This window comes from Eptesicus fuscus, chromosome 4, assembly GCF_027574615.1.
Source record: "Eptesicus fuscus isolate TK198812 chromosome 4, DD_ASM_mEF_20220401, whole genome shotgun sequence".
NCBI lineage: Eukaryota > Metazoa > Chordata > Mammalia > Chiroptera > Vespertilionidae > Eptesicus > Eptesicus fuscus.
Genome location: NC_072476.1, coordinates 80005454 through 80030422, shown reverse-complemented (window position 1 = coordinate 80030422; position 24969 = coordinate 80005454). Strand labels below are relative to the sequence as shown.

Genomic DNA, 24969 nt, shown 5'->3' with positions numbered 1-24969 from the left:
GGAGGATATGTAAGTTGTATAATAAATATTAATAGAGCTGTACCTATTTGACTTGGAACTAGCTAAGGCTGTAGAGTCCTAAATAAAGTTTTCCCTGCTTTAGTCAGACATTATGCATTTTGCTCACCAAACACCATACCCTTTCCCAACTTGCTGTTTAGCTTCTGTTACTTTCCTTGCTCAAGATGCCCATTGCTCTCCACTTTTGATGCTATCTAAATCCTCTCTATCCTTGAAGACCCAGATGGAATGGAGGTTACCGTTATCCTAAACTTGGTATCTCTAATTCCCATTCATGTTTTTATATTTTTGCTATATATGCATGCATAGTAAACAAAATATAACATTGCACATGCTTTAAAAAATTTTTGTAACTTAACTATATTGTATTTTTCACTACTGTGTATATTTCTGCAGCTGTTTCCTTATTTAACATACTTTGAAATTTTTAAATATATGTACAGCTTTAGTTATATTGCTGCATGGTATTACATTGTCAGTGAACAAAAAAGTATTTGTCAAATCTCCTATTGATGAACACTTGGGTTGTTTCCAATTTTTTGTTACTAACATAAAAGGTTGCTAAAATGAACATTTCTATGTGATATAAGGCACATACAAACCTAAAAGTAGGACTGCAAATCAATAGATACATGTTTCATTTTTACCAAATCTTGCCAAATAGCTTTCTGCTTTCAATGTTACCTAAATCCTCTCTAGCCTTTTAGACCCAGATGGAATATCATTTTCTCACTTGGTATTGTTAGGCTTTTACATTTCCCCCATGTGATTAGTGTGGAATACTTCTTCTCATTTTAATTTTCCTGATTTCTGGTGAAGTTGAACATGTTTCTTATGATTGTTGGCCATTTTGGTTACCTCTTTTGGGAATTGTGCTTTCAAAGTCTTTGTTCATTCTTCTGTTGGATATTTGTCGTATTAAAAATGTTATGTTGTAGAATTGTAGATATTAACCATTTGCTTAAAATATTTGTTGATCTCTTCTTCCTGTCTCTGAGTTGTTTCTTAATTTTGTTTGTATTTTCTTATACTGAAATTTAAAAAGATATCAATATTTTAAATTTATTAGTATAATTGTTTTTTGGAACAGTTTTATGACTCAACATGTAGTTACAACCTTGGTGAGGTTTGCAGCTTTCTACCTTTCATAAATTCTAAGTTAGGTGGGTGATAAATAAATAAATGAAATATGCCACACAGTTTATCACTGAAATATACATACAATTATTCATCTTTAACAAATTATGTGAAAGTTCCCAAGTTCAAAATGGCATCTAAACAGCAGACTCCAGGGTAGCCTTTTTCTCCTTTTAGTGTACTATGAAGATGTAGAATAAAATGAAAACTCACCACGAAACCAAAGAGCAAAAAACTCCTACGAACCAGGAGAAAGTGACGTTAATTAAGAAATAGATTGTCCTCTATCGAGAGGAATTTCTCTACATCAGCACCTGCATATCCCTGCCCCACCCCCTTGATACATATTGTCTGATACAGGCCAAAAGGCTTCTTTCTGCCCGTTACAGTCAGTTCCCTCAAATACTTAGGTCCTCTACCAACTAGCAAACCAGGAAGACACCCCTCTCCGCCTCCATCACTGCTCTGTGAGGCAGGAAGTGCTGGATTTAAATTTTCACTCTCTGTTCCCAGCCAATTCCAGGAGGCCACAAGGCAGAATGCAGGGGGGTTTGTGGTGGGCATTTAGAGAGGAGAGACACAGAACCCTGGTGATAATAAATAGCAGCATTGTGGTTACAGTTGTTCTTGGGGGTCATGGCATTTCTTCCAGGGAAACAGAAAGGCAGTAAACGGTGGTGCAGGATGCCCCCTCTGAAGAACAGGGTGCAGAACGGAGAACCAGGCGGTGAAGGCTGCGAGACATAGGAAAACTAGCCTGAGTGCTTTGTGTATCAGCAAACTAGTTTGTGTATAATTTTCCCCAATTGTCTCAAAAATATATTTTTGAATCTGTTTGAATCGAGATCCAAATAAGGTCTACACATTGATATCTTAACCTTTTGCACTCGGATGTTGAGTGTGACTCGACACGGTTAGCATTAGAATAAAGGAATCGAGAAAAAAGCAAGCGAGTGCAAAGGGTTAAATCTCTTATGTTTCTCCTCCCTCTTTTAAAAACTTATTTTTGTTGGAAAAAAGTCATTTGTTATGTAGAATTCCCCACATTCTGTGTATAGCTAATTGTATCCTCATGGTATCATTTGACATGTTTCTCTAGTCTTCATAAAGTGGTTCTTAGATTTAATGCTTGACTCAATTTGGTAAATTTTTTTAAGAATATAGATGGTGCTGAGTACTTCCAATTGCTTTACATCAGGAGGCACATGATGTTTGGTTGTTGCTATGGTCTAATTTTGTATCCTCCCAAATTTAGTTGTTGAAGAGTTAATACCCACTTCTTCAGAATGTGACTGTATTTGGAGATAGGTCCTTTAAAGAGGTGATTAAGTTAGAATGAGGCTGTTTGGGTGGGCCCTAATCCAATCAGATTGCTATTCTTATAAATAAAGGAAATTTGGACTTGGTTGGAGTATTATCCCATACACCAAAAGGTTTTGGGTTTGATTCCAGGTCAGGGCACATACCTAGGTTGTGGGTTCAGTCTCAGGTCAGACACATTTGGAAGGCAGCCAATCAATGTTTCACTCACACATGACGTTTTCTTTCTCTCGCCTTCCTTCCCTCCTTCTCTCCCTCTCTCCTTCCCTCTCTGTCCTCCTCTCTCTAAAATCCATAAGCATATCCTCAGGTGAGGATTTTAAAAACAGAGAAAGACATCAGGATGCATACCTAGAGAGGAAAGATCATGTGAGGACCCATGGTAAGGCAGCCATCTAAAACCTCAGAAGAAATCAACCCAGAGGGCCCCTTGATCTCAGCTTTTTAGCCTTCAGAACTGTGAGAAAATTTCTGTTGTTAAAGCCACCCAGTCTGCGGTACTTCGTTATTGTAGCCCTATCTAGGAAACTAATACAGTTGTCCTGTTTTTAATTATGATTATTTAGTTATGACATTAGGATTGATCTTTGAATGCAGGTGGTAGCCGCTTTATATCTATATACATAAAACCCTAATATGCAAATAGACCATACAGTGGAACAACCGAACAACCGGTCACTATGACGTGTGCTGACCACCAGGGGGCGTGCACGGAACATGGTGGGCATCGGCAGGAGGCGGCAGAGCATAGAACATGGCAGGCGTAGGCTCCAGCGGGATGGTGGGGCACCAGACCAAGGCAGGGCGCTGGTTGCTGTCATTGGGGCGAGCCTCTGGTGGTTACTGAAAATTATTTGCTCCCATGTGCCATGGTCCCGCCCGGCACTCGCACCTGCTGCTGGCACCTGGCACCGGCCCTGATTGCTCAGTGCTGTCAGTGGGTGCTGGTGACAGCTGCCAGCCCCGATCGCCCCTCGGGGCTTCTCTATCTCCCCCAGCTCCTGAGGGGCAATTGGGGCCAGCAGCCACCTCTTGTACCCGCTGCCAGCGACGGCCCTGCTTGCACCTGCTGCCGGTGCTGGAGCCGCCTCTAGCACCCACTGCTGGCGCCAGCCCCACTCGCACCCACAGCTGGTGCCAGAACCTCCACTCACATCTGCTGCCAGTGCCCAGCACTGGTCCTGATCGGCTGCCAGCCCCAATCGCCCTTGAGGGCTTCTCCACTTCCCCCTGCTCCTGTGGGGCAATCAGGGCAGCAGCTTCCACTTGCACCCGCTGAAGGCGCTGGCCCTGCTCACACCCGCTGCTGGTACCAGCCCCAGTTGTTCCACGCTGTCAGCGGGTGCAAGTGGGACCAGCCGTCAGCCTGTGGGATCGGCAGTGGGTGCGGGGCTGCTGGCAGAGAAGGGACTGGGGGCTGCGGCAGGAGGAGCCAGGCGAGGGCACGGAGGATGGGCCAAGACTCACCCCTGTGCCCACCGCAGCCTTGCAGCCCACAGTTCCTTTCAAGGTGCAGGAATTCGTGCACTGGGCCCCTACTATTCATTATAAAATGCTCCCTTCTTTTATAGTAATGTTTTTAATATCAGTGTTTTTCCCAAAAAATTAGGGGTTGAAAGAGGTGATTATATTAATCATTCTATTTTATTAGCATGGTGAATCTATACTAAAAAATACTTTCTCACCAACTATTTGGTTACTCTGAAATAGTCTATACAGCAAAGGTAAAATAGGAGCTTGATTTGATTTTTCCCTCTATCCATTTTCAGATTCTGACATATCCAAATCACCTGAGAATTCTTAACGTGAAACTTTAGGAATTGAATTTATACTACCAGAGTGAGCCAAGGACCCTTAAACTGAGAAACTTACCTGAAAGGTATTCCTGTGCTGGTGATGTCCCTTGAGCACCTGGCAGATACAATATGAAACTGTTCTTCCCGGAGGGACAGGTCCTCAGACAAGGTCCCATACTTGTGTCAAGGCAAAGATGAGTTCATATTCCAAAATTACAAAACTCAGGAGGAAATGAGTGAGAATTAATAGACATAATGGAGAGGAAATTTAGACCCCCAGAAAATTTAAGTGAAACCAGGGCATAGTCTTGGATTCTCTTCTTTATCCATACTCACAAACAGATTTCTCTATTTTCGTGGCTTTAGAGAACAGTCCCACATTTAAATCTCTTGTTCCAACAGTCTTTAGAACTCCAAATTCTTGAATCTAGCTGTGTACTTTTTAGTTCTTTTTGAAAGTTGAACATGCATCTCAAATTTATATCCAAAACTGGAATCCTGATTTGCCCCTCCTATGTCACCTGAATCCTTCCCCATATTATTTGATGGCAACTCCATTCTTACAGTTGCTTATTCTAAAAATTTTAGAGCCATCTTTGATTGTTCTTTATCTGGACCCCATATTCAATCCATCTGGAAATCCTTCAGTATATGTCCAGAACTTGACCCTTATTTACCACCACCACTGCAGTCACCTGACGTGAGCCTTATCTTTTGGCTGGATTCCTGCAGCAATATTTTCCATTAAAATGGAGTTAATCTGGTAGGAGAGTTAACTAATAGTTTTTATAATCATACTTCTGCTTTATACTCAGAGAATTTTAATTAAAACTAAATCTACTAAGCCATTGAAAAGGTGCTACCTTTTCTTATTTTTCTTTTCTAACTTTAATTATGAGTAAGTAAGAGTTTACTAGGGAGGGGGCAGAATTTTGTGGAAGCACATGGTATACTAGGACAAGCATTTTGATTCAGCCAGAATCATACAAGAATTTAAATAATTTAGTCTCTGAATTGGGCTTTTCCCCCATTTAATACAGTAGAATGTACTTAGTGGGAGGTTTGACCTGTTAGAATTTCCTGTCAATGCTCAGAGTGAGAGAACAGTAGCACTAGTTTCTGTAATTCAGTTCAGCAACATATATAGTCTCTAGTTGCCCAATGCACAGATTCATGCACATTGAAAGGAGATTAATTAGAAGAAATGTTTTAATATTATTCTTTACCCTTTCTCTATAATAGAAGTGTCAACCAAATTCACGATCAACAATGACAATGACAGATTGAAACACACACGTGCGAGAACTTTATTATGCATGCGCTAGTCAACTTAGCCTTTTATATATATAGATACACTTGCTTAATTAGATCTGCTTTCTGATTTAGCTAAACTTTTTCCAGCCCAGTGAAGCACCCCAACTTCTCTTTCAGGTAATTGTCAGAAACACAGCAGTAGATATCAACACAAAGCAGATTATTATTGTAGATCACACAGGGAGAACAAAGGGTAAAATACTTAACTGCAGCAGTGTTTGACTATATTCTGTGCAGTGAGAAAACCTGAAGTTTTTCAGGGTCCACCATTTCTTACTTCTTTTCAGTTGGGTCAAGTTTCTAAGCTTTCTAAATCTCCATTTTCCAGCTAATGAAAAGAAAACAGAATTCTTCTACCGAGTCTCCTATCTACCTACTCCAGGACTTCTGGGAGGATCAAATGAGATGAGGCATGGGAAAATGCTCCACAGACATTTGGTTAAAGTGTAAAATGTTTGCACCTGGCTATAAAGCAAGTTGTGTTCCTGGGCTGAAGAAACTCCAAGGAGGCTAGTTGCTAGGGAGAGGAAACTGATGTCATTACCTGGCGCCCACAGTGACCATTTCTGGGCTGGGCTGGGCTAGGCTGGGCTGTGGGCCACATTTTGCACTATGGGTCTTGGCAGTGTTGGCTGTGATTTGGTGGAGTGTCGCTCCAGGGTGGTGGCAGAGTCTGTGTCCCACTTGGGAGAAGTGGGGTGTTGGTTTGTCAGCACCAGGTCCATGGTGCCCTTTATTTTTAAACTAGAGGCCTGGTGCATGAAATTCGTGCACGGGGGGGCGTTGTCCCTCAGCCCAGCCTGCACCCTCTCCAATCTGGGACCCCTAACTTCCCTCCTCTGCCGGCTTGGTGATCCCTAACTGCCCTCTCCTGCAGGCTTGATCACCCCCAACTGCCCTCCCTTACAGGCCTGGCCCCTTCCATCTTCCCTCCCCTGCTGGCCATCTTTAGATGGCCATCTTGTGTCCATATGGGGGCAGCCATCTTGTGTGTTGGAGTGATGGTCAATCTGCATATTACTCTTTTATTAGATAGGATAGAGGCCTGGTGCATGGGTGGGGGTTCCCTTGGGGTGTGGGGTGGCCTTGGCGAGGGGCCTGTGGTGGTTTGCAGGCCGGCCACACCCCCTGGTGACCCAAGTGGAGGCCCTGGTATCTGAGGTTTATTTATCTTCTACAATTGAAACTTTGTAGCCTGGAGCGGAGCCAAGCCTCCTGCTTGCTCTGTGGTGGCAGCCATTTTTGTTGGGATTTATGTATCTTCTATAATTGAAACTTTGTAGCCTTAAGCGGAGGCCTGGGCAGGCCAGGGTGTGCAGAAGGCTTGGCTTCCTCTATCGCCGGGGGCAACTCTAGCCTCCCGCTCTTTCCAGCTCCGTGGCTGCCACCATTTCTGTTTGGATTTATGTATCTTCTGTCATTGAAACTTTGTAGCCTTGAGTGGAGGCCTAGGCCGTCAAGGGCAGGTGGCAAGCTTGGCTTCCTCCATTGCCTGGGAAACCCAAGCCTCCCTCCTGCTTTCTGTGGCCGTAGCCATCTTGGTTGGGTTTATTTGCATATTTGCTCCTGATTGGCTGATGGGCGTGGCTTGTGGGTGTAGCGGAGTGGTGGTTAATTTGCATATTACTCTTTTGTTAGATAGGATGGCCAGTGCACATCACGGCAGCTCCTGTGTTGAGCATCTGCCCCCTCGTGGTCAGTGCGTATCATAGCTACCAGTTGGATGGACACTTAGCCTTTTATATATGTGTGTGTATTTATATATGTGTGTGTATAGATGGATGGATGGATAGATAGATAGATAGATAGATAGATAGATAGATATGCAGAGTATTTGGTGGTGTTGTGAAGGATTATATACTAGTAGACTAGAGAGAGAGAGAGAGAGAGAGACAGCAGGATATGTGCCTGCTAATGCCCATTCTCTGGAGCTTACAATTTAGAGGAAGAAACAAATGTACACATTAGTATAGTACTATGGTGGCACAGTGACATGAGGACTAAACAGAGGCTTAGGTGTCAGATGAACTATCCAAAGGAAAGTTTTTTCAGGAAAGAGAAAAAACAGTAAAAGTACTAGGAGCTTTAAGTCCTTTTTGAGGGGGAGGGTGAACAATGATGAGATAAATAAGTAAAGTAAATAAGCCCAAGTCTCTTAGCTTCCAGATTAGTGCTTGTTCTACGAGGAGATACCTCCCACTTTGTCGTCTCCATTATCTAGCAATCTTTTGCAGTAGCCTAGTATAGCTGCCTCTGTACCCAACAAAAGCCTCTCTGTGTAACTACTCTTTTTCCCAGAAGAAAAAAAACAAGTTTGAAGTCAGGCCAGTATGTTTATCTTTGCTGCAACTTTCTCATTGAATCTTTTCTTGATTATTGCTACTTTATCCATTAAAGAGAATATAACTATCCAATAAGATTATGGCAAGTTAGACAACTACTTATTTTTTTTAAAATATATTTTATTGATTTTTTACAGAGAGGAAGAGAGAGGGATAGAGAGTTAGAAACATCGATGAGAGAGAAACATCGATCAGCTGCCTCTTGCACACCCCCTACTGGGGATGTGCCCGCAACCAAGGTACATGCCCTTGACCGGAATCGAACCCAGGACCCTTGAGTCCGCAGGCCGACGCTCTATCCACTGAGCCAAACCGGTTTCGGCCGACAACTACTTATTATTAACTTTCAGTTAAGACCACGCTTTATAGCATATTAACGTATTCCACATAAAGTAATATATTTTAGATCTTATATACCCTTCTGAGAAATCAGCCTGATAGGCATTTGGGGAAAGCAGGCTCTATTTGACCTCAGGATCAATTCTTAGATGTTTCCCTCTGAAAGCTCTGACAATTTTGCCTACTCTATCTACCTCTCTCCCCCTCATATACTTTCATAATACAGGTATTTGTCAATCTTTGTGTTTACTGACAAAATAGTAGGTGCTCAACAAATACTTACTGAATGAAGAATATCTGTAGCCTCAAAACACATCTTAAAATTGATTTTTAGAAAATCACTTGATTTCATTTTCTTCTTGCTATTGTCTCTTCTTGGTCCAATAAAAATTTATTGGCACTTTTATTTAAAATGTGTTTGTATATATCCTAGGTTGCTCAAAACTATCCCAGAATGGCTAAATACATCCTTTGAAACTAAAACTTGTGGAATCATTTTATCGTGCTTTCTAAGATTTACATGTAAATACAAATATATACACACCTTTTAGAAAAGTATATTTCATCTTTGCTCACAACTATTAATTCTGTATGTAGTATCTTTTGTTTATATTTTCTCCCTAAGAAAGTAGTGTGTGACAAGTAGTATGTAAAATGAATGGGTTCTCACACTATTACTTTTATTTATCTTTAGAACTTGTTCCTTTTTTTTTACCAAAGAATGGTGGCAGTTAAAATGGGCAAAGTAAATCAAAATACAGAAGTTACAAAATGCCAGCATTTCTTCAATTATTATGATTATTTTATTTTACAATTCTTAAAGATATCTCTTGGATTGAAAGACTGCAGTGAGCATTCAAGACCAAGTATCTGAAGATGTTTATGAGAGAGAAAAAAGGGAAAAGGAAAAAAATTGAAGAATAAAGAGATGGTATTTAATTATGTAGATTAAGAAGATGTAGGAGAGGGTAGGAAGTACCTGGCAGCTACAATAGCATCAAATTATATTACCTTTTCTCCTTGCATGTCTAAGAGGTCAGTAAGCCCAGGGGAGGGAGAAGGAAGGTAGATGAGAGCTGATTAGATGGTGATGAGGTAGTTTTTAACCATTAAATACTTTCTTATCAACAAAAGTCGGGTGCTTTCCGTAAAAGATGTATCTGGATATGAATACCAAAGTGTACTATGCAAAATCACTTAACAATTAAAAAGCTGTTGAAGTTGACTTCAACATGTTCAAACCCCCAAGTGTGTATTGGCGATTATTGAAGAAGATTGAGATCTCTCTCTGTAACTCATGATTTAGACAGTTCTAGAGTTAATAAATTGGAGGCCTCAATTGCCATTTTAGTTACTGCAGCTACCAAGTCTAGACTTATAGAATTGACAGCTTAGAAATCACCTGATCCAGTCTCCTCATTGTACATATAAAGTATCTAATACCCTTGACAAAGATTGAAAGCTAATGTGAGAGGGATCCTGAATTACAAGCCACCTTTTACTAAATAATACATGTTCTAGAAATGTCTATTGAACTACATAAGGCATTTAAATTATACAGGAATCTAATAATATCTCTAAGAGCCCGTTTTATTTTCTGCTTAATATAAAGTTACTTTTTTGGTCCTGATGTGTTCTTATATAGTTCACAAACAAATGTGGTAACTTTCCCTTGCTATGAAAACTCAGTCATTTGTATTTTTGCAGTTTTCCACAAACTATTGATTGCAGTGTTATTAGTACTTCCTTCCTGTGGTCTGCTTGGATTTGGGCATGTTTTACTTCAGGTCTTCTGTGTTCATAACACATTTAAATAAAAAATATTCAGCATCAGCAGGAGGAGCTGACATGGTATCAGTTCTACAAAATAATATTTGTGCAGCTATTCCCAGCAGTTATTACATACTAGAGGCCCAGTGCACGAAATATATACACAGGTAGGGTCCCTAGGCCTGGCCGGCGATCAGGGCTGATCAGGGCCTTCAGGTTGCCGGCCGGGGCCTCCCTTCCCCAGCTGCCAGCTGCTGGCCGGTGCCTTCCTTCCTTCCGCGTCATCCCCTGGTGGTCAGCGCATGTCATAGTGAGCGATCGAACTCCCGGTCAAACTCCTGCGGGGACAATTTACATATTAGGCTTTTATGTATATGGATGATGTTCTGTTCATGTGAACAATCACTGATCCTAAAGCCCACTTCTGCAAAACAGCTGTGGATTACTTCTGGGGTTGCTGTGTCCCACAGAACAGTCAGATTTCTCTTACTTTAACAGTATGCTGTTTCTTTATATTACTAAAGGAGTATTCCTTCTCATTTCATGGAAACATGTACTGAGGTGATTCATTATGCATCAGTGTAATGGCCACAAATACAGAACGGTGCTTTTACGCTAAACACACACACATACATGCAAACAAAACAACAAGGTATATATACATTTTAAATTTAAATACCCATAGGGTATGGGTAGCATTTCTCAATCAGTAGTACAATATCCTATTCTGCAGGCCATTTTCTCTCTGATTTTAGTAGTTTTCCCCCAACCCCAAATCCTGCCAGAAACCAGTAGATTTATTTAACCTTACAAATACAAGAAAGGTGTATATATTTTTTAAAATATTCCAAGTTCCTTAGATAGTTCTGTCCTTTATTTTATTTTTACTATTATCATCATTGCAACAGTAAGGCTGATGACAGTCTGTATTTTTCTCCACAGCATCATTCCTTTATAAGAGCTAATGACTGGTTTGGTTTTACTAGTACATTAAATAGGAAACTCATCTCACCAGCATTAAATGTGTTCCCATTGACATTTATTCATAGACCTCCTGCTTTTACACTAATCCTCAGCAGACTTAAGAGCTACAGATGCTGCATCATTTAGGTGTAGTAACATGGCGTTGAGAGTCAAGGCTGACATTATCCCTTATCTGTAGTGCAGTTTCATCAGTTTTTTCTTAAAAAAAAAAAAAAAAAAGACCAAAATTTAGAAATATTATTTGCTCTGAGATGGTTTGAACTGGCTAAATCAGTTTAATGTTTAATATTCTAATTAAGTATGCATTATTCCTTTCACACTTTTACCAATTTTACCTCCCTTGGCTTTTAATCTTCTATTTACCTTCCAATTTTTAGAGAAATGTACAGATAATTGATAAGGGAACTTCAGAATTTTTGGCCATTTTATTTTCTGATTTTTCTTTCTTGTTCACTTATAAATGACTTTGACCTTTTTTAAAAAATACATTTTTATTGATTTCAGAGAGAAAGGGAAAGCGAGATAGAAAGGTAAATGATGAGAGAGAATCATTGATTGGCTGCCTCCTGCACGCCCCCCACTGGGGATTGAGCCCACAACCCAGGCATGTGCTCTGACCAGGAATCGAACCATGACCTGATTCATAGGTCAATGCCCAACTACAGAGCCACACTGGTTGGGCATGACTTTTACCTTTTGAGAAATTATCAATTCAGTATTTTTCTCTTTCATACCAGAGCTTTTATTCTATGCCTTCTGTAACAGAAAAGATACATAATAAAATAGCATTTTAACAATGTCAAAATTGAGAGCCTTAGGTTCTTTAGGTACTATTATGGAGTGAATTGTGATGTACCCCACCCCCCTCACCACCAAATCCGTATGTTGAAGCCCTAACCCCCAATATGTTAGTGTTTGGAGATAGGCCCCTAAGGGGGGTAATTAGGTTAAAAGAAGTTATAAGGGTGGGGTGCCAATCCAATAGGAGCATTGTCATTATGAGAAGAGGAAGAGAGCAGAAGTGCACATGCACAGAGGAAAGGCCACGTGAAGACACAGAGATAAGCAGCTGTCTACAAACTAGGAAGAGCGCCCTCGCTAGAACCCCAAACTTTTGGCCCCCGATCTCAGATTTCCAGCTTCCAGAGCTGTGGGAAAACAAGTGTCTGTTCTTTAAGCCACCCAGTCTATGGTATTCTGTTACCTCAGCCCAAGTAAACTAATATAGGTATCATACTGATAAGACAGAAAACAAATGTTGTTAAATTTCAAAGGAAAAGCGATTTTTAATTATCTCAAGAGCCAAGACAAATGCAAACTTGCTCTTTTCAGTTAACAAATATTAATAACTTTGAGCATATAATGTTAGTATTAGACATCAAAATAATTATTTGTAATCAACAAATTTATTTTTAGAGCAGTTTTACCTTTAAAACATTGATCAGAGCCCTAGCCAGTTTGGCTCAGTGGATAGAGCGTCGGCTTATGGACGGAAGGGTTCCAGGTTCATTTCTGGCCAAGGGCACATGCCTGGGTTGCGGGCTCAGTCCAGTGTGCAGGAGGCAGCAAACAATGATTCTCTCTCATCATTGATGTTTCTATCTCTCTCTTCCTCTCCTTTCCTCTCTTCCTCTGAAATCAATAAAATTATACTTTAAAAATAAACGAAAAACATTGATCAGAAATCTCCCATATAATCCCTCTTACACAATTTTTCCTATTATTAACATCTTGTGTTAGCGTGATATACTTTTTACAATTGATAAATTAATACAGGCTGAGGCAAAAGTAGGTTTACAGCCCTGGCCGGGGTGGCTCAGTGGATAGAGCATCGGCCTGCGGACCGAAGGGTCCCGGGTTCGATTCTGGTCAAGGGCATGTACCTTGGTTGCGGGCACATCCCCAGGAGGGGGTGTGCAGGAGGCAGCTGATCGATGTTTCTCTCTCATCGATGTTTCTAACTCTCTATCCCTCTCCCTTCCTCTCTGTAAAAAATCAATAAAATATATTTTTTAAAAAGTAGGTTTACAGTTGTGAGTACCTGAAACAGTTTATTTTTGTATTATTTATTTATTATTCTATTATTTTCCATATGAACAACTGTAAACCTACTTTTGTCCCACCCTATATTGATGTATTATTTTAATCTAAAGTTCTTAGTTTACATTAGGGCTCAGTCTTGGTGTTGTATAGTTCTAGAACTTTTAGCAAATGTATAATGTCATTAATTCAGCATTATAGTAACATAAACTAAAATTCTCCTATATTCAACCTATTCTCGCTCCCTCTCTCTCTACCCAAATAATTAGATGTTCATATGTAAAGATGATGAAGTTGCTGGAAAATACTAATTTAAAATTGTTTTTCTTTATTATTCTGATAGAAAAGTTAGAATATTCATATTCAAAGTTCTGTGAAATACAAAATTACATAAAAACTTTACTGTCATAACTTGTGACCCAAAACTTGAATTTTTGCAGCTTGAGCTGTGAAACTGCTTGCAGAGCATAACTTTGTCCTTTTGGGCTCCAGAAAGGCCAGCAGCCTCCTCTGGGCTGATTGTACTGTTTGATAAATCTTACTCCTTGCATCATTGTTAAGTAATACTCTCTGTACTTTGATTGTGTGATCAAAGACAGCCTTTTTGTTCTCTGGGCCTGAGCTGAAACTAGGACTTGCCAAGATAAGAATGAGACTGAATTCATTTATTATATACTAGAGGCCCAGTGCACGAAATTCATGCATGGAGGGGGGTTGTCCCTCAGCCCAGCCTGCACCCTCTCCATTCTGGGACCCCTCGAGGGATGTCTGACTGCCCTCTCACAATCCAGGACTGCTGGCTCCCAACTGCTTGCCTGCCTGCCCCTAACCGTTTCTGCCTGCCAGCCTGATCACCCCCTAACCGTTTCTGCCTGCCAGCCTGATCACCCCCTAACCACTAACCGCTTCTGCCTGCCAGCCTGATCACCCCCTAACCACTCCGCTGCCAGCCTGTTTGCCCCCAGCATCCCTCCTCTGCCGGCCTGGTCACTCCTAACTGCCCTCTCCTGCAGGGTTGATCACCTCCAACTGCCCTCCCTTGCAGGCTTGGTCCCTCTCAACTGCCCTCCCTTGCAGGCCTGGTCCTTCTCAACTGCCCTCCCTTGCAGGCCAGGTGCCTCCCAACTGCCCTCTCCTGCTGACCATCTTGTGGTGGCCATCTTGTGTCCACATGGGGGCAGGATCTTTGACCACATAGGGGCAGCTATCTTTGACCACATAGGGGCAGCTATATTGTGTGTTGCAGTGATGATCAATCTGCATATTACTCTTTTATTAGATAGGATAGAGGCCTGGTACAGGGGTGGGGGCCAGCTGGTTTGCCCTGAAGGGTATCCCTGATTAGGGTGGGGTTCCCTTGTGGCATGGGGTGGCCTGAGCGAGGGGCCTGTGGTGGTTTGCAGGCTGGCCACGCCCCCTGGCAACCCAAGTGGAGGCCCTGGTATCTGGAATTTATTCTTCTTCTACAATTGAAACTTTGTAGCCTGGAGCGGAGTCAAGACTGGGGCTCCCTCCGTTGCTGGCAGCCATTTCTGTTGGGGTTATAATTGAAACTTTGTAGCCTTAAGCGGGTGGGCCCTGCCAGGGTGTGCGGAAAGCTTTGCTTCCCCTGTTGCTAGGAGCAACCCTGGCCTGCTCTCTCAAGCTCCATTCTGCTGCCATTTCTGTTTGAATTTGTTTACCTTCTATAATTGAAACTTTGTAGCTTGAGTGGAGGCTTAGGCCTGGCAAGGGCAGGCGGAAAGCTTGGCTTCCTCTGTTACCTAGGAAACCTTGCTCTCTGTGGCTGTAGCCATCTTGGTTGGGTTAATTTGCATACTCGCTCTGATTGGATGGTGGGCATGGCTTGTGGGCATGGCTTGTGGGTGTGTCAGAGGTATGGTCAATTTGCATATTTGTCTATTATTAGGTAGGATTATTAGGTAGCCTTTTCTAGAGGCCCCATGCGCGAATTCATGTATGGGTGGGGTCCCTTGGCCTGGCCAGTGATCAGGGCGGCTGGCCAGGGAAAGGACCACAGGAGGTTGGCTGGCCGGCCGAGGGGAGGGACTGTGGGAGGTTGACCAGCCATGGGAGGTTGGCTGTGGAAGCGCACTGACCACCAAGGGGCAGCTCCTGTGTTGAGTGTCTGCCCCCTGGTGATCAGTGCACTTCATAGCTACCGGCCGGTCGTTTGGTCCTAACGTCACTTAGCCTTTTATATATATAAATTGTACTCACCTCACAACCCAAGTTGCTTGTTCACTGGGTCAGCCAACTATTGAGAGTCAAGATTCCCCCACCAATCAGAAATGATGGAGTTTATGGTCTTGTTGCCCCTAGCAACCCATCTCTTTGATCAACAGCTCCTAGCAACTTTTGCCTTTATAAACTCTGAGGTATCTCCTCCATTTTGGAACATATTCCCAGTTCATACTGAGAATATCAAGGACTTCATTTTCTGGTTTGCAAATCGTTACCTAAATATACTCTCTTTAAAAAGGTATCTCCAGATTTTTGTTTACAGTCCCAATGTGAGAGGTTTACTTTATGTTAAATTTTTTTGTCTTGGCCTATTCCCAACTGTTCAGGATTTGTATTCCAAAAGTCTTCATTCACATTTAACCATTTCTTTGGTGGTGAATGGGCTGGGACTGTTTAGCCACATATAAATTGATATTTGACTTACGTCACTTTCATAGTGAGAGAGCAGCAGGGACACATTCCTATATCTCCATTCTCCAATTTTTCCTTGGTGATAAGTAATCCCCTTATAGAGAGAAGAAAATACAGCTCTGATTTCTTGTCCCATTGCCTTGACTTCCACCTATCATGACAAACTGACCTTGTGTCCAGGACCAGATGATGAAAGTTGTCACTGTAGGCATTGTTCCATGTTGAGCATTCTTTATCCACTGTTTTCAAACAGAGATAGGCATGGACATGGGGCACAGATGAGGGGTGTCGGGGCACAGACACACACAAAAGGCTTAACGCTAACATTACTGCAAGTTTTTACACTAAGTATTGAGTTTCATCAAAAGTTTTGCATCTTTTAAGGTGGCCATGTGTTTTTCTTTTAATAATTTTGGTTTGGATTTTTGTGTGAGTGCATGTTTTTGAACCACTCTTGAATTTCTAGAAATGAATTGATATGGTTAAAATGTGTTATTCTTTTAATTTTCTGATCAATTCTGTTGGCTAATATTTTAGGATTTTATTATCTGTGTTCATGAATATATTGGTATATAATTTTTTATACTCTCCTTGCCTAATTTTATATCTCCTCGTCTAATCAATACATCAAGGTTATATTTGTGGAGTTAGTTTTCCTATTATATGTTCTGGGCCACAGTTATATAAGTTACAAAGACTATTCATTTCTTAAAGGATAGGCAAAATTTGCCAATTATATAATTTTTGCCTGGGCCTCTCTTTATTTTTTATGGGTTTTGAAGAAAACATTTCAATTCTATTTTAATTTTTAAAGATTTTGGTTTATTTTTTAATTTTAGATTAATTTTAATAGTTTATAATTTTGTCCACTATATCTCATTTTTATCCATGAATTACAAAGAAGAGGTAAGCAAAATTGGAGACCCAGGAGTATGGAATTAGACCTATGACAAATGCTGATATTTTATCAGAAAAAGTGGTAAATAGCAAAAGGTAGGTGAAGGAGTGAAACTTCGTCATGGAGGTTATAATCCCAGTGGCAGACTTTATAGAAAAATTCAACCAATTTGTTATAAATAAGTTTTTCCATAGAGACTCATCTATTCTTAAATATTTTAAAGGATATTGGTAGGAAATAAGATTTTCATAGTCAACACTTTTGGGACAGTTATTTTGCATAAAGTAGCAGTTCTCAAAAGTGGTTAATGGCCCCGGTGTCTCTAATCCTTCAGAGAATTCAGCTCCCACTGGTTTCTTGGTAATACTAAGATGTTATTTGCGCTTTTTATTTTACTGTGTTGACATTTTCACTAATAATACAAAAGCAATAATGAATAAAACTTCTGGTCCCTTCACAGAATCATGGCAGTGGTGACAAAGTGTATCAGTAGTCATTTAATTCTTCACACATGCAGTTAAAAAACTGTTTATTGCCCTGGCCAGTGTGGTTCAGTTGGTTGGAGTGTCATCCCATACACCAAGAGGTTGCGGGTTTCATTCCCAGTCAGAGCACATACTTGGGTTGTGGGTTCCTTCTCTGGTTAGGGTGCACACTAGAGACAACTGATAAATGTTTCTCTCTCTCCCTCCCCCTTCCTTTCTCTCTAAAGTCCTTTGCCATATTCAACCTCTTCTTTTAATATAAGTTCTCTGACAGAAGCCACTTCAGCTTTTTCCCATAAATATATCACTACCAGAGGCCCGATGCACAAAGATTCCTGCAGAATGGGCCTTCCTTCCCCTGGCTGCTGGCACCGCCTTTGCTCTGGCCGGGAGCCGCCTTTCCATCTTCCCACGCTGCCCAGAGGCCTGGAGCTGCTGGGGCGGTGTGGAACGGCTATGTCATCACCATGGCGACGATGCAAGCATCCCGCCCCCGGCTGCTTGGCGCCTGCATATGCAAATTAACACGCCATCTTTGTTGGGTTAATTTGCATACTCCTGATTGGCTGGTGGGTGTTGTGAAGGTATGGTCAATTTGCATCTTTCTCTTTTATTAGTGTAGATGGGGTAACTGATAGTTCTCCTTTCAATCTCAGTTATGTATAAGCATATCTTTATTTCTTCCCTTGAACTTCTCAGGTCCCTGCAAAAGGACTTCTATTTGGTTTGTTCATTAGTTGGGAGACATACTTAACACTTGGTATGGGGATAAAACTTTTTGTAAGTTGAGCTTTCTGCCAGACCTTGTTAATTTGATTACAACGAACATTGGTTGAGTGTCTTTTTTTGATACCAGAGATACTATGTCTGATTGTAAGAATAGAGAGACAGCAGTCGCCAGCTGGTGGTCTGCGGACCACTGGTGGTCTGTGAGGTCTGAAAGGTTTGCGACCGCTGGAATAGAATATGATGCTTTCTTAGGAGCTCACAATTAAATCAGTAAGACACAAATACACACAGATAAGTGCAATACAGCATGACCAGTGCTTCTGTACAGGTGTGTTCAATTACTGTGGGAGTAATTGTGTGTGTTTTTTCCTGGGGAGCAGCTATAAAAGAAAAATTTGAGCTAAGGTGGGCTCTGAAGATGTTAGCAGATACAGAACTGCTGCCTAGCAACCTGAAGGTCAGAGCTAGATTGACTGCCAGAGGGGCATGCTGTGCTCTCTCAGGCAGAGTTCCTTATATCCTTCTTTTAAATGTGGTTAAGATCCATCTGTGTTTCTTCTCTTGTAGTCCGTATAGCTGTTGCATTGTAGTTCATTGTTTCTGTGGTGCATCTCTGTCCTCACCCTGACCACACTCTGGGATCACCTGGGATACTTCTTTAAAGTGCCCATTCCTAACTTCCTCCTCATCTCAAGAATAAGTCAAAATTTCTAGGGGTAGGGTCTAGGCATCACTATTTCTTAAAGCTTCCTAAGTGATTCTAATGAGCCAGGGTAGAAAACTATTGATACTATAGCACAGCGAGCACTTCTGTGACAGAAAATAAGGTTTATTCATCTTTGTGCCCCTGGAGTTGGACTCACTGTGGCATATGGTTAGCTCTTTGTAAATGTTTGTTGAATGAATGAAAAATGAAAGAGCTAACAAATGAGGAAATGTGGCTAGGAACAAGGCAGTAGACTCTTGTGGGTAGCTTAATAAATGAACATTTCCTTTCTTTATAATGAATAGTTAGCAGGCCAGTTATTGAATACACTGCATCTATTTTGGAATTCTTATTAGTGTGAAACTGTTTTTATAAATTGGTCTAAATCACAGCATTGATATCAATATCAGGTATAAAATAGACTATAAAACTGGTAGATCTGTTCTCTAAGTTTATTTGTTTGACTACACATGCCACAAGACGTAGTACTGTTAACTGTTCCACTGAGTACAATATACAATTCCTTACATTCAGTATAAGGGATTTTTACCATCAATTTGATTAAAGTAAGTAAGTTTAAATTTTCACAAAATTAACCACAACTCAATGAATCTTATTATATTTAAAATTAATGCTGTGGCTATTCATAATGTCTTATTTACAGGAATATTTATACTTCTTTGTTATGACTTTTTTTTAAAGCCACTGCAATAACTTATTTGACTCTTCAACTGTTGCCTTTTACCACTTTTAGTAACAGATGGAAAGAAATAGTAATAGATGGAAAGAAACTGTTCTGCAAAAATAATGTAAGCTGGGAGTTACTAACATAGTGCATCATCATAATAATTAAATGGAATTTTCAATCCCAGACATTGTTTACAGAGTGCTTCTAACCTAAACTTGGGTAACTAGTAGGTACCTCAATAAATAATCATTCCCTTCCTTCTGCTCCATATGTAGCTAATGCTGTATAACGGGTTTAGAAAATCAAGTTTAATGTGACAGTTTAACATTCTAACATTAATTTACTTCCCCACAGATGAAAAGAAGTAAAGAAGTGATAACTAAAAATCATAATCTAGAAGAAATCAATGTTCTTCGGTGTTGGAAATGTAGAAAATGTATAGCACGTTCTGGTTGTTTCGTGAACTATCTTGAGACTCAAGGGACTAAGGTCAGTACCGCTAACTCTAGTTTAGTTTACTAATGTAGGAATGGTGTGGCCACCCACACGGGCACACATTTCCCTCCACACCCGACTTAGCTTTACCTACTAAAAACATTTCAAAGTGCTATTCAACAGGCACCCCACCTTCCCCAGTTACAATTAATTTTACCTCTAGCTGCTCACATTAACATGACCTTAAAGTTTCAAGCGTAATATCATAGACATAAGTTAAGGTAATAATAGTCCATATTTTTATCTCTACCAGGAGTGAACTTTAGTCATCACCAAACAATTAAATTCAAGATCCTATTAAGAAATGGAAAATCTATTGTATTGTATTTTTTGAGTATTCACTATGAGCCTAGAAGAGAAAGTTCATGTAGAATCAAAAAGTCAATAAGAACACCTGAATAATATTCAAAAACTGTTACCTGGTTGCCCTGATAAAAATAAATGTTTCTATATGCTTTTTAGTTGATTTGTTTAAGAGAGAGAGAGATCAGTTGGTTGCCTCCTGTATGCACCCTGACCAGGGATCAAACCCGCAACCTGGGTATGTGCCCTGACCAGGAATCGGACCTGCAAGTTTTTTGGTGTATAGGACAATGCAGCCACACTAGCCAGGGCTGAAAATAAATGTTTTTAATTCAACAAAAGTAATGTCCCTAAGCTTCCCTAAGAGCAGTATGAAAAGAAGCAATATCTAAGAGGTATAAAATAGACAGTAATCCATGGATCTTACAGGGAATTCTCAATTCAACAGAGAGAGTGGCTATGATCACCTGTCATTGTTTTCTTTCTCTTCTTTGAGAGACACTCAGGTTTTGTTTGTTTTGCCTCAGCCACATTTGTTCATGGTTATTTCCTCTTCACTCTAACATCCTCTCATTGTCTGAGGCTATTTGTGTTTTCTGTAAAATGTCTTTTTTTCTTGCCTGCTTTTTTATTTTTGCAAGTTCTTTATTCAAAATACTAATCCCTTGTTGTTTATTGTATTGGCAAATAGCTTTTGCCAGTTTATATAACTTATATTTCTCTCTTTATGGTCTTTTTGATGAACAGCTCATAACATAATATAGATGAATTTATTAATCATGTCCTTTATGTTTTTTACTTTTTGTTAAGAAATCCTTCTATACCCAGAGGGGAAGGTTTGTTTCATTTACCCTGATGCTGACATTACAACCCAGCTTTAGTGTAGGGATTCCCCCTTTGGGTCACCCTACCCTGAACAAACCCTGGACTTTTTCCTCATATGTTCCACACCCTGTCAGATATGAAATGGCTCTCAGAACAGTATTGAGGATTAGAAAGATGGGAAACAGCATCCATAGTTTTTGTCTCCAGGACCGTATTCCTTTATCCTGGTCCAATGCCAGAAAATGGGAGTCTCACACTCTGCCTCTCAGCCCCCACAAAGCTAGGAATTGGGCACTGGAGTTACTGTAACTTTTGCTGCAGAATAACCAAGTGCTTCCAAAAACAAATTTGCCTGAAGTCAGCACAAATAGTCATCGCTTCTGCTTCTATAGTATTGAGCAGGTGCATCAGCTTGGTGGGAGCTAGGTCATGTGTGGAACTTGAGCTGTAAGGAAATCTGGGACATTTGAGCTTTAGTTTTCCAGCCACTGGCATGTAGTCAGACATGTGACAGGGAATTTAGAATGGAATTTCAAACAATCTACTATGTCTACAGGGAGAAAAGGGGACTCCTACCACACCTTCAAGTCTGAGATGCATGAAATGTAGCAAGAACCAAACCAAAAGCAAAGTAACAATAAAAGACCAAAAAATCTATATATATGAAAGCCTAAGTGACTGCGATGGAACGACCAGTCACTATGACATGCACTGATCACCAGGGGGCAGACACTCAATGCAGGATCTGCCCCCTGGTGGTCATTGTGCTCCCACAGCCAACCTCCCACAGCCAGCAAACCTCCCCCAGTCCCTCCCTCTGGCTGGCAAACCTCCTGCGGTCCCTCCCTCCATCCCTCCCCCTGTCTGGCAGGCCCTGTCCATCAGGCCCTGTCCAGCAGCTGGCAGGCCCCGATTGGGACTGGACGAGATGACCCCAATAGGCCTTGATCTCCATCCAGGCCTAGGGACCCCACCTGTGCACGAATTTTGTGCACCAGGCCTCTAGTATAAATATAAAATATCAGTAATGGTCTGTTATGTGTGATGTCCAGGGCCATGAGGAGAATGGTGTCCTCAATTTTAGTTTTTTAATCAGTTTCAATGTACTTTAGGACATGTCAAGTTATGCGACCTACAAAACATTCAAATAGAGATTTGGGGGTTTCTGCTGGTTCTATGGGTATGGAATTTAAAATGGATCTGAACTATATGGGAGTCACCACGTATAAGAGGTGAGTGAAGCTTCAAGAATAGATGAGAACACCATACAGAGTGAATGAAGTGAGAAAGAAGAGTTCTTAGGATCATTTAAAGGATGTACAGAAAAAGGAAGTTCACAAAATAGGGAGGTGGGAATAGCAAGAAAGATAAGACCAGGAAGTAGGATACAGTGTTATGAAAATCAAGGGACAGATGTCTTCCAGAAGGAGGTATTGGTTAGTAGTATTGAATGTTGTGGCGAGATGTAGAAGATCAGACAGTGCCTTCAGTGTGCATGCTGTGCACTACACAGTCCTAGAGGATGCTAGTCAGTAAAAGGTGCCCCAGATTTGAACAGTGTGGAGACCCTGAATGAGAACTAAAAGTGTGCAATAGTTGTAGCAAAGAGGAGATCATTGATCAACGTTCATTGTAGTGTGAGAGTTGTAGGAGCAGATACCAAATTCCAGAGAGTTGAGGAAAATGGAAACTGGGGAATGGTCCAACACTTACTATGAAGCATTATAATAATTTGGGTTATGACTTTTTCCATAACCAGGCTATGAAGTGTTTCATTCTTATATTACCAATACAGTGATGGCCATAAATATGATTGATGAATATTGAATTGATCATAGATTATATAGTTTCTCCCTCACCTTTTTGGCTGGATATTTTGCTCATTTTCTTTCTGGCTTTATTATCCTGCTGATATCTTTTCTTCAATGGCTATAATACTGAAAAAATTTCTATTTGTATTGCTTATTACATTTTAAATACTTTATGTGCCCTTTTGTTAGTGTTAGCATATATTTCTTCCATACTTAGTCTTATTACTTGCTAGGAACTAAATTGTGTCCTTCCCCTGCCCCCAAATTCATGTATGGAAGTTCTAACCCCTAATATGACAGATTCTGAAGATATGTCTTTGGGAGGTAATTAAGGCTAATGAGGTAATAAGAATGGGACCCCAATTTGAAAAGAGGCTATGGCCTCTTATCAAATGTCTCTGTGTCTCTGTCTCTCGAACATTCTGTATTCTCCCCTTCTCCTCACCCTCTCTCTCTCCTTCTTTCTCCCTTACTCCATTCCTCCCAGGTGAGGACACAGAGTCTGCAATCTGAGAAGAGAGCTTTCACCAGAACCTGAACATGCTGGCACTTTGATGTCTGACTTCTAGCCTCCAGAAATGTGACGAATGTATGTCTCTTGCTTAAGCCACCCAGTCTGTGGTTTTTTTGTCAGGGCAAACCAAGCAGACTACGACACGACAGGTCCTGTAACAGGCACTGGGAAGTCAAAGAACAGAAAGGAGATACTCTGTCCTTATGAAGCTTTCAGGATAGGGATCAATCATACATATTACATTTTAGCTGTTCAGGTGGCAAAAATGAAAAGTATAGGGAGCCATAAGAATAGGGTATAGACAGCGGGTTGGACCTACTTATGTTGGGGAAGCTTTTCTGAGGAAGTGACTTGTGTGGAGATAAGGTAGATGAGTAGCAAGGGCAGTCCAGGGGGAGAACATTCCAAGCTTTGGGATCAGCATGTTCAAAGGCCTGTGTTGGAGAGAATGTGGTGTATCCTTGGAACTAGAAGAGTCCCATGATTGGAGCTCAGAGATCCAGAGGGAGTTTGGCAAGATTTGAAGCTAGAAAGTTGAGTATTGGTTAGATCATTTATGGTCTTGTACATCAAATTAAGGACTTTGATCTTTAAGAGCTGGGAAGTCACTGAAAAGGAATGACATAACCATTGAATTTTAAAAGACAATTTTGGCTATTGTGTGATGAGTGAATTAGAAAGGTAGCAAGAATGAATGCGGGGAGAATGCCCTTAAGTGAGGCTTTCATTTTTTTTTCATTCATTCCCTTTTGAGTAAAAAGTTTTCACCTTGAAGTACCTTCTCAAAGTATAAATAGAAAAACCAGGCAGTCCAGCAGAATGTGGTTTCTTTACATTTGTAATACTTTAAACATTTAATTAGCAATGTTAATTAAATGACATTTCTGTGACCTGATCTTTTTCTGTAGTGTTTGTAACTGCAGTAGTTAAATAATATATTTGGCTCACTTTTAATGAATTAGTAAGGGAATGTTATTGCTAACATGAGAAATATCATGTTAAACATCTTTCAAAACATTATATAATAATATTAAATTCTTTGTATCAGTATTTTACATTTAACATCTGCTTAATTAAAAATCTTAAATATCATTAAATGATAAAAATGATAATGCATAAAATTTGTAATTTTAAAATTAAGTTCTCTTACACAGCAACTAAAAGGTCTCCACCCTTAACACAAAAATAGAAATAACAGTGCATTAGCCCCACCTGCTGTTCGAACAAAAAAAATTTCATTTTCAAAATATTTTATCAACATTTTTCTGACAGCATTGTGCGAAATTGTTAGTTACTTTCTCTTTCCTTCCTCTCTTCACCCACCGTGATAATTTTCAGACGTGAAAATTTGTCTAGTAGAATTTCTAAAATCCTCATAATACAGTTTTTCTAATTTTCAGTTTAATTTTTTCCCCAGGAGATAACCTGTTATTCCCCTACTATAAAAGCTTTCTTCAAATCAGGTTGCTTCCAGTTTAATAAATCATCTTAACATACACTCATTAGAACTTGTTTTATCATATATTTGTGTGATTTTTAAAAAATTAAGTGACTATAGATTTACAAACTTAATAGTTGCTATGTCCCATTTTACCTGTAAAATTATATTGGAAGTAAATACCTGAATGTCATATACATTATTTCTCTAAGGCTTTGTGCTTATCAACACGAGTGAAGTAGTTGTCAGTCTCATTTATAATGGAAGCTTCTGTGTTTACCCTGGTTGTCTCTGCCATATAAGCTCCCAGGAAAGGGAGCAGAATGCTATCCATGCTTAACCCAGCCTTTTATACTCCT

The 24969-nt window shown here is 40.4% G+C and overlaps 1 protein-coding gene across 1 annotated transcript in view; it reads left to right on the top strand.

The window, feature by feature from the left end:
• RNF180 (ring finger protein 180) overlaps window positions 1-24969 on the top strand; it is a 91491-nt gene that overhangs the window by 4151 nt on the left and 62371 nt on the right. Inside the window, exon 2 of the mRNA XM_054714304.1 lies at window positions 19579-19713. Coding sequence (XP_054570279.1) covers window positions 19579-19713 — 135 coding nt within the window. The remainder of the gene's footprint in view (window positions 1-19578; window positions 19714-24969) is intronic.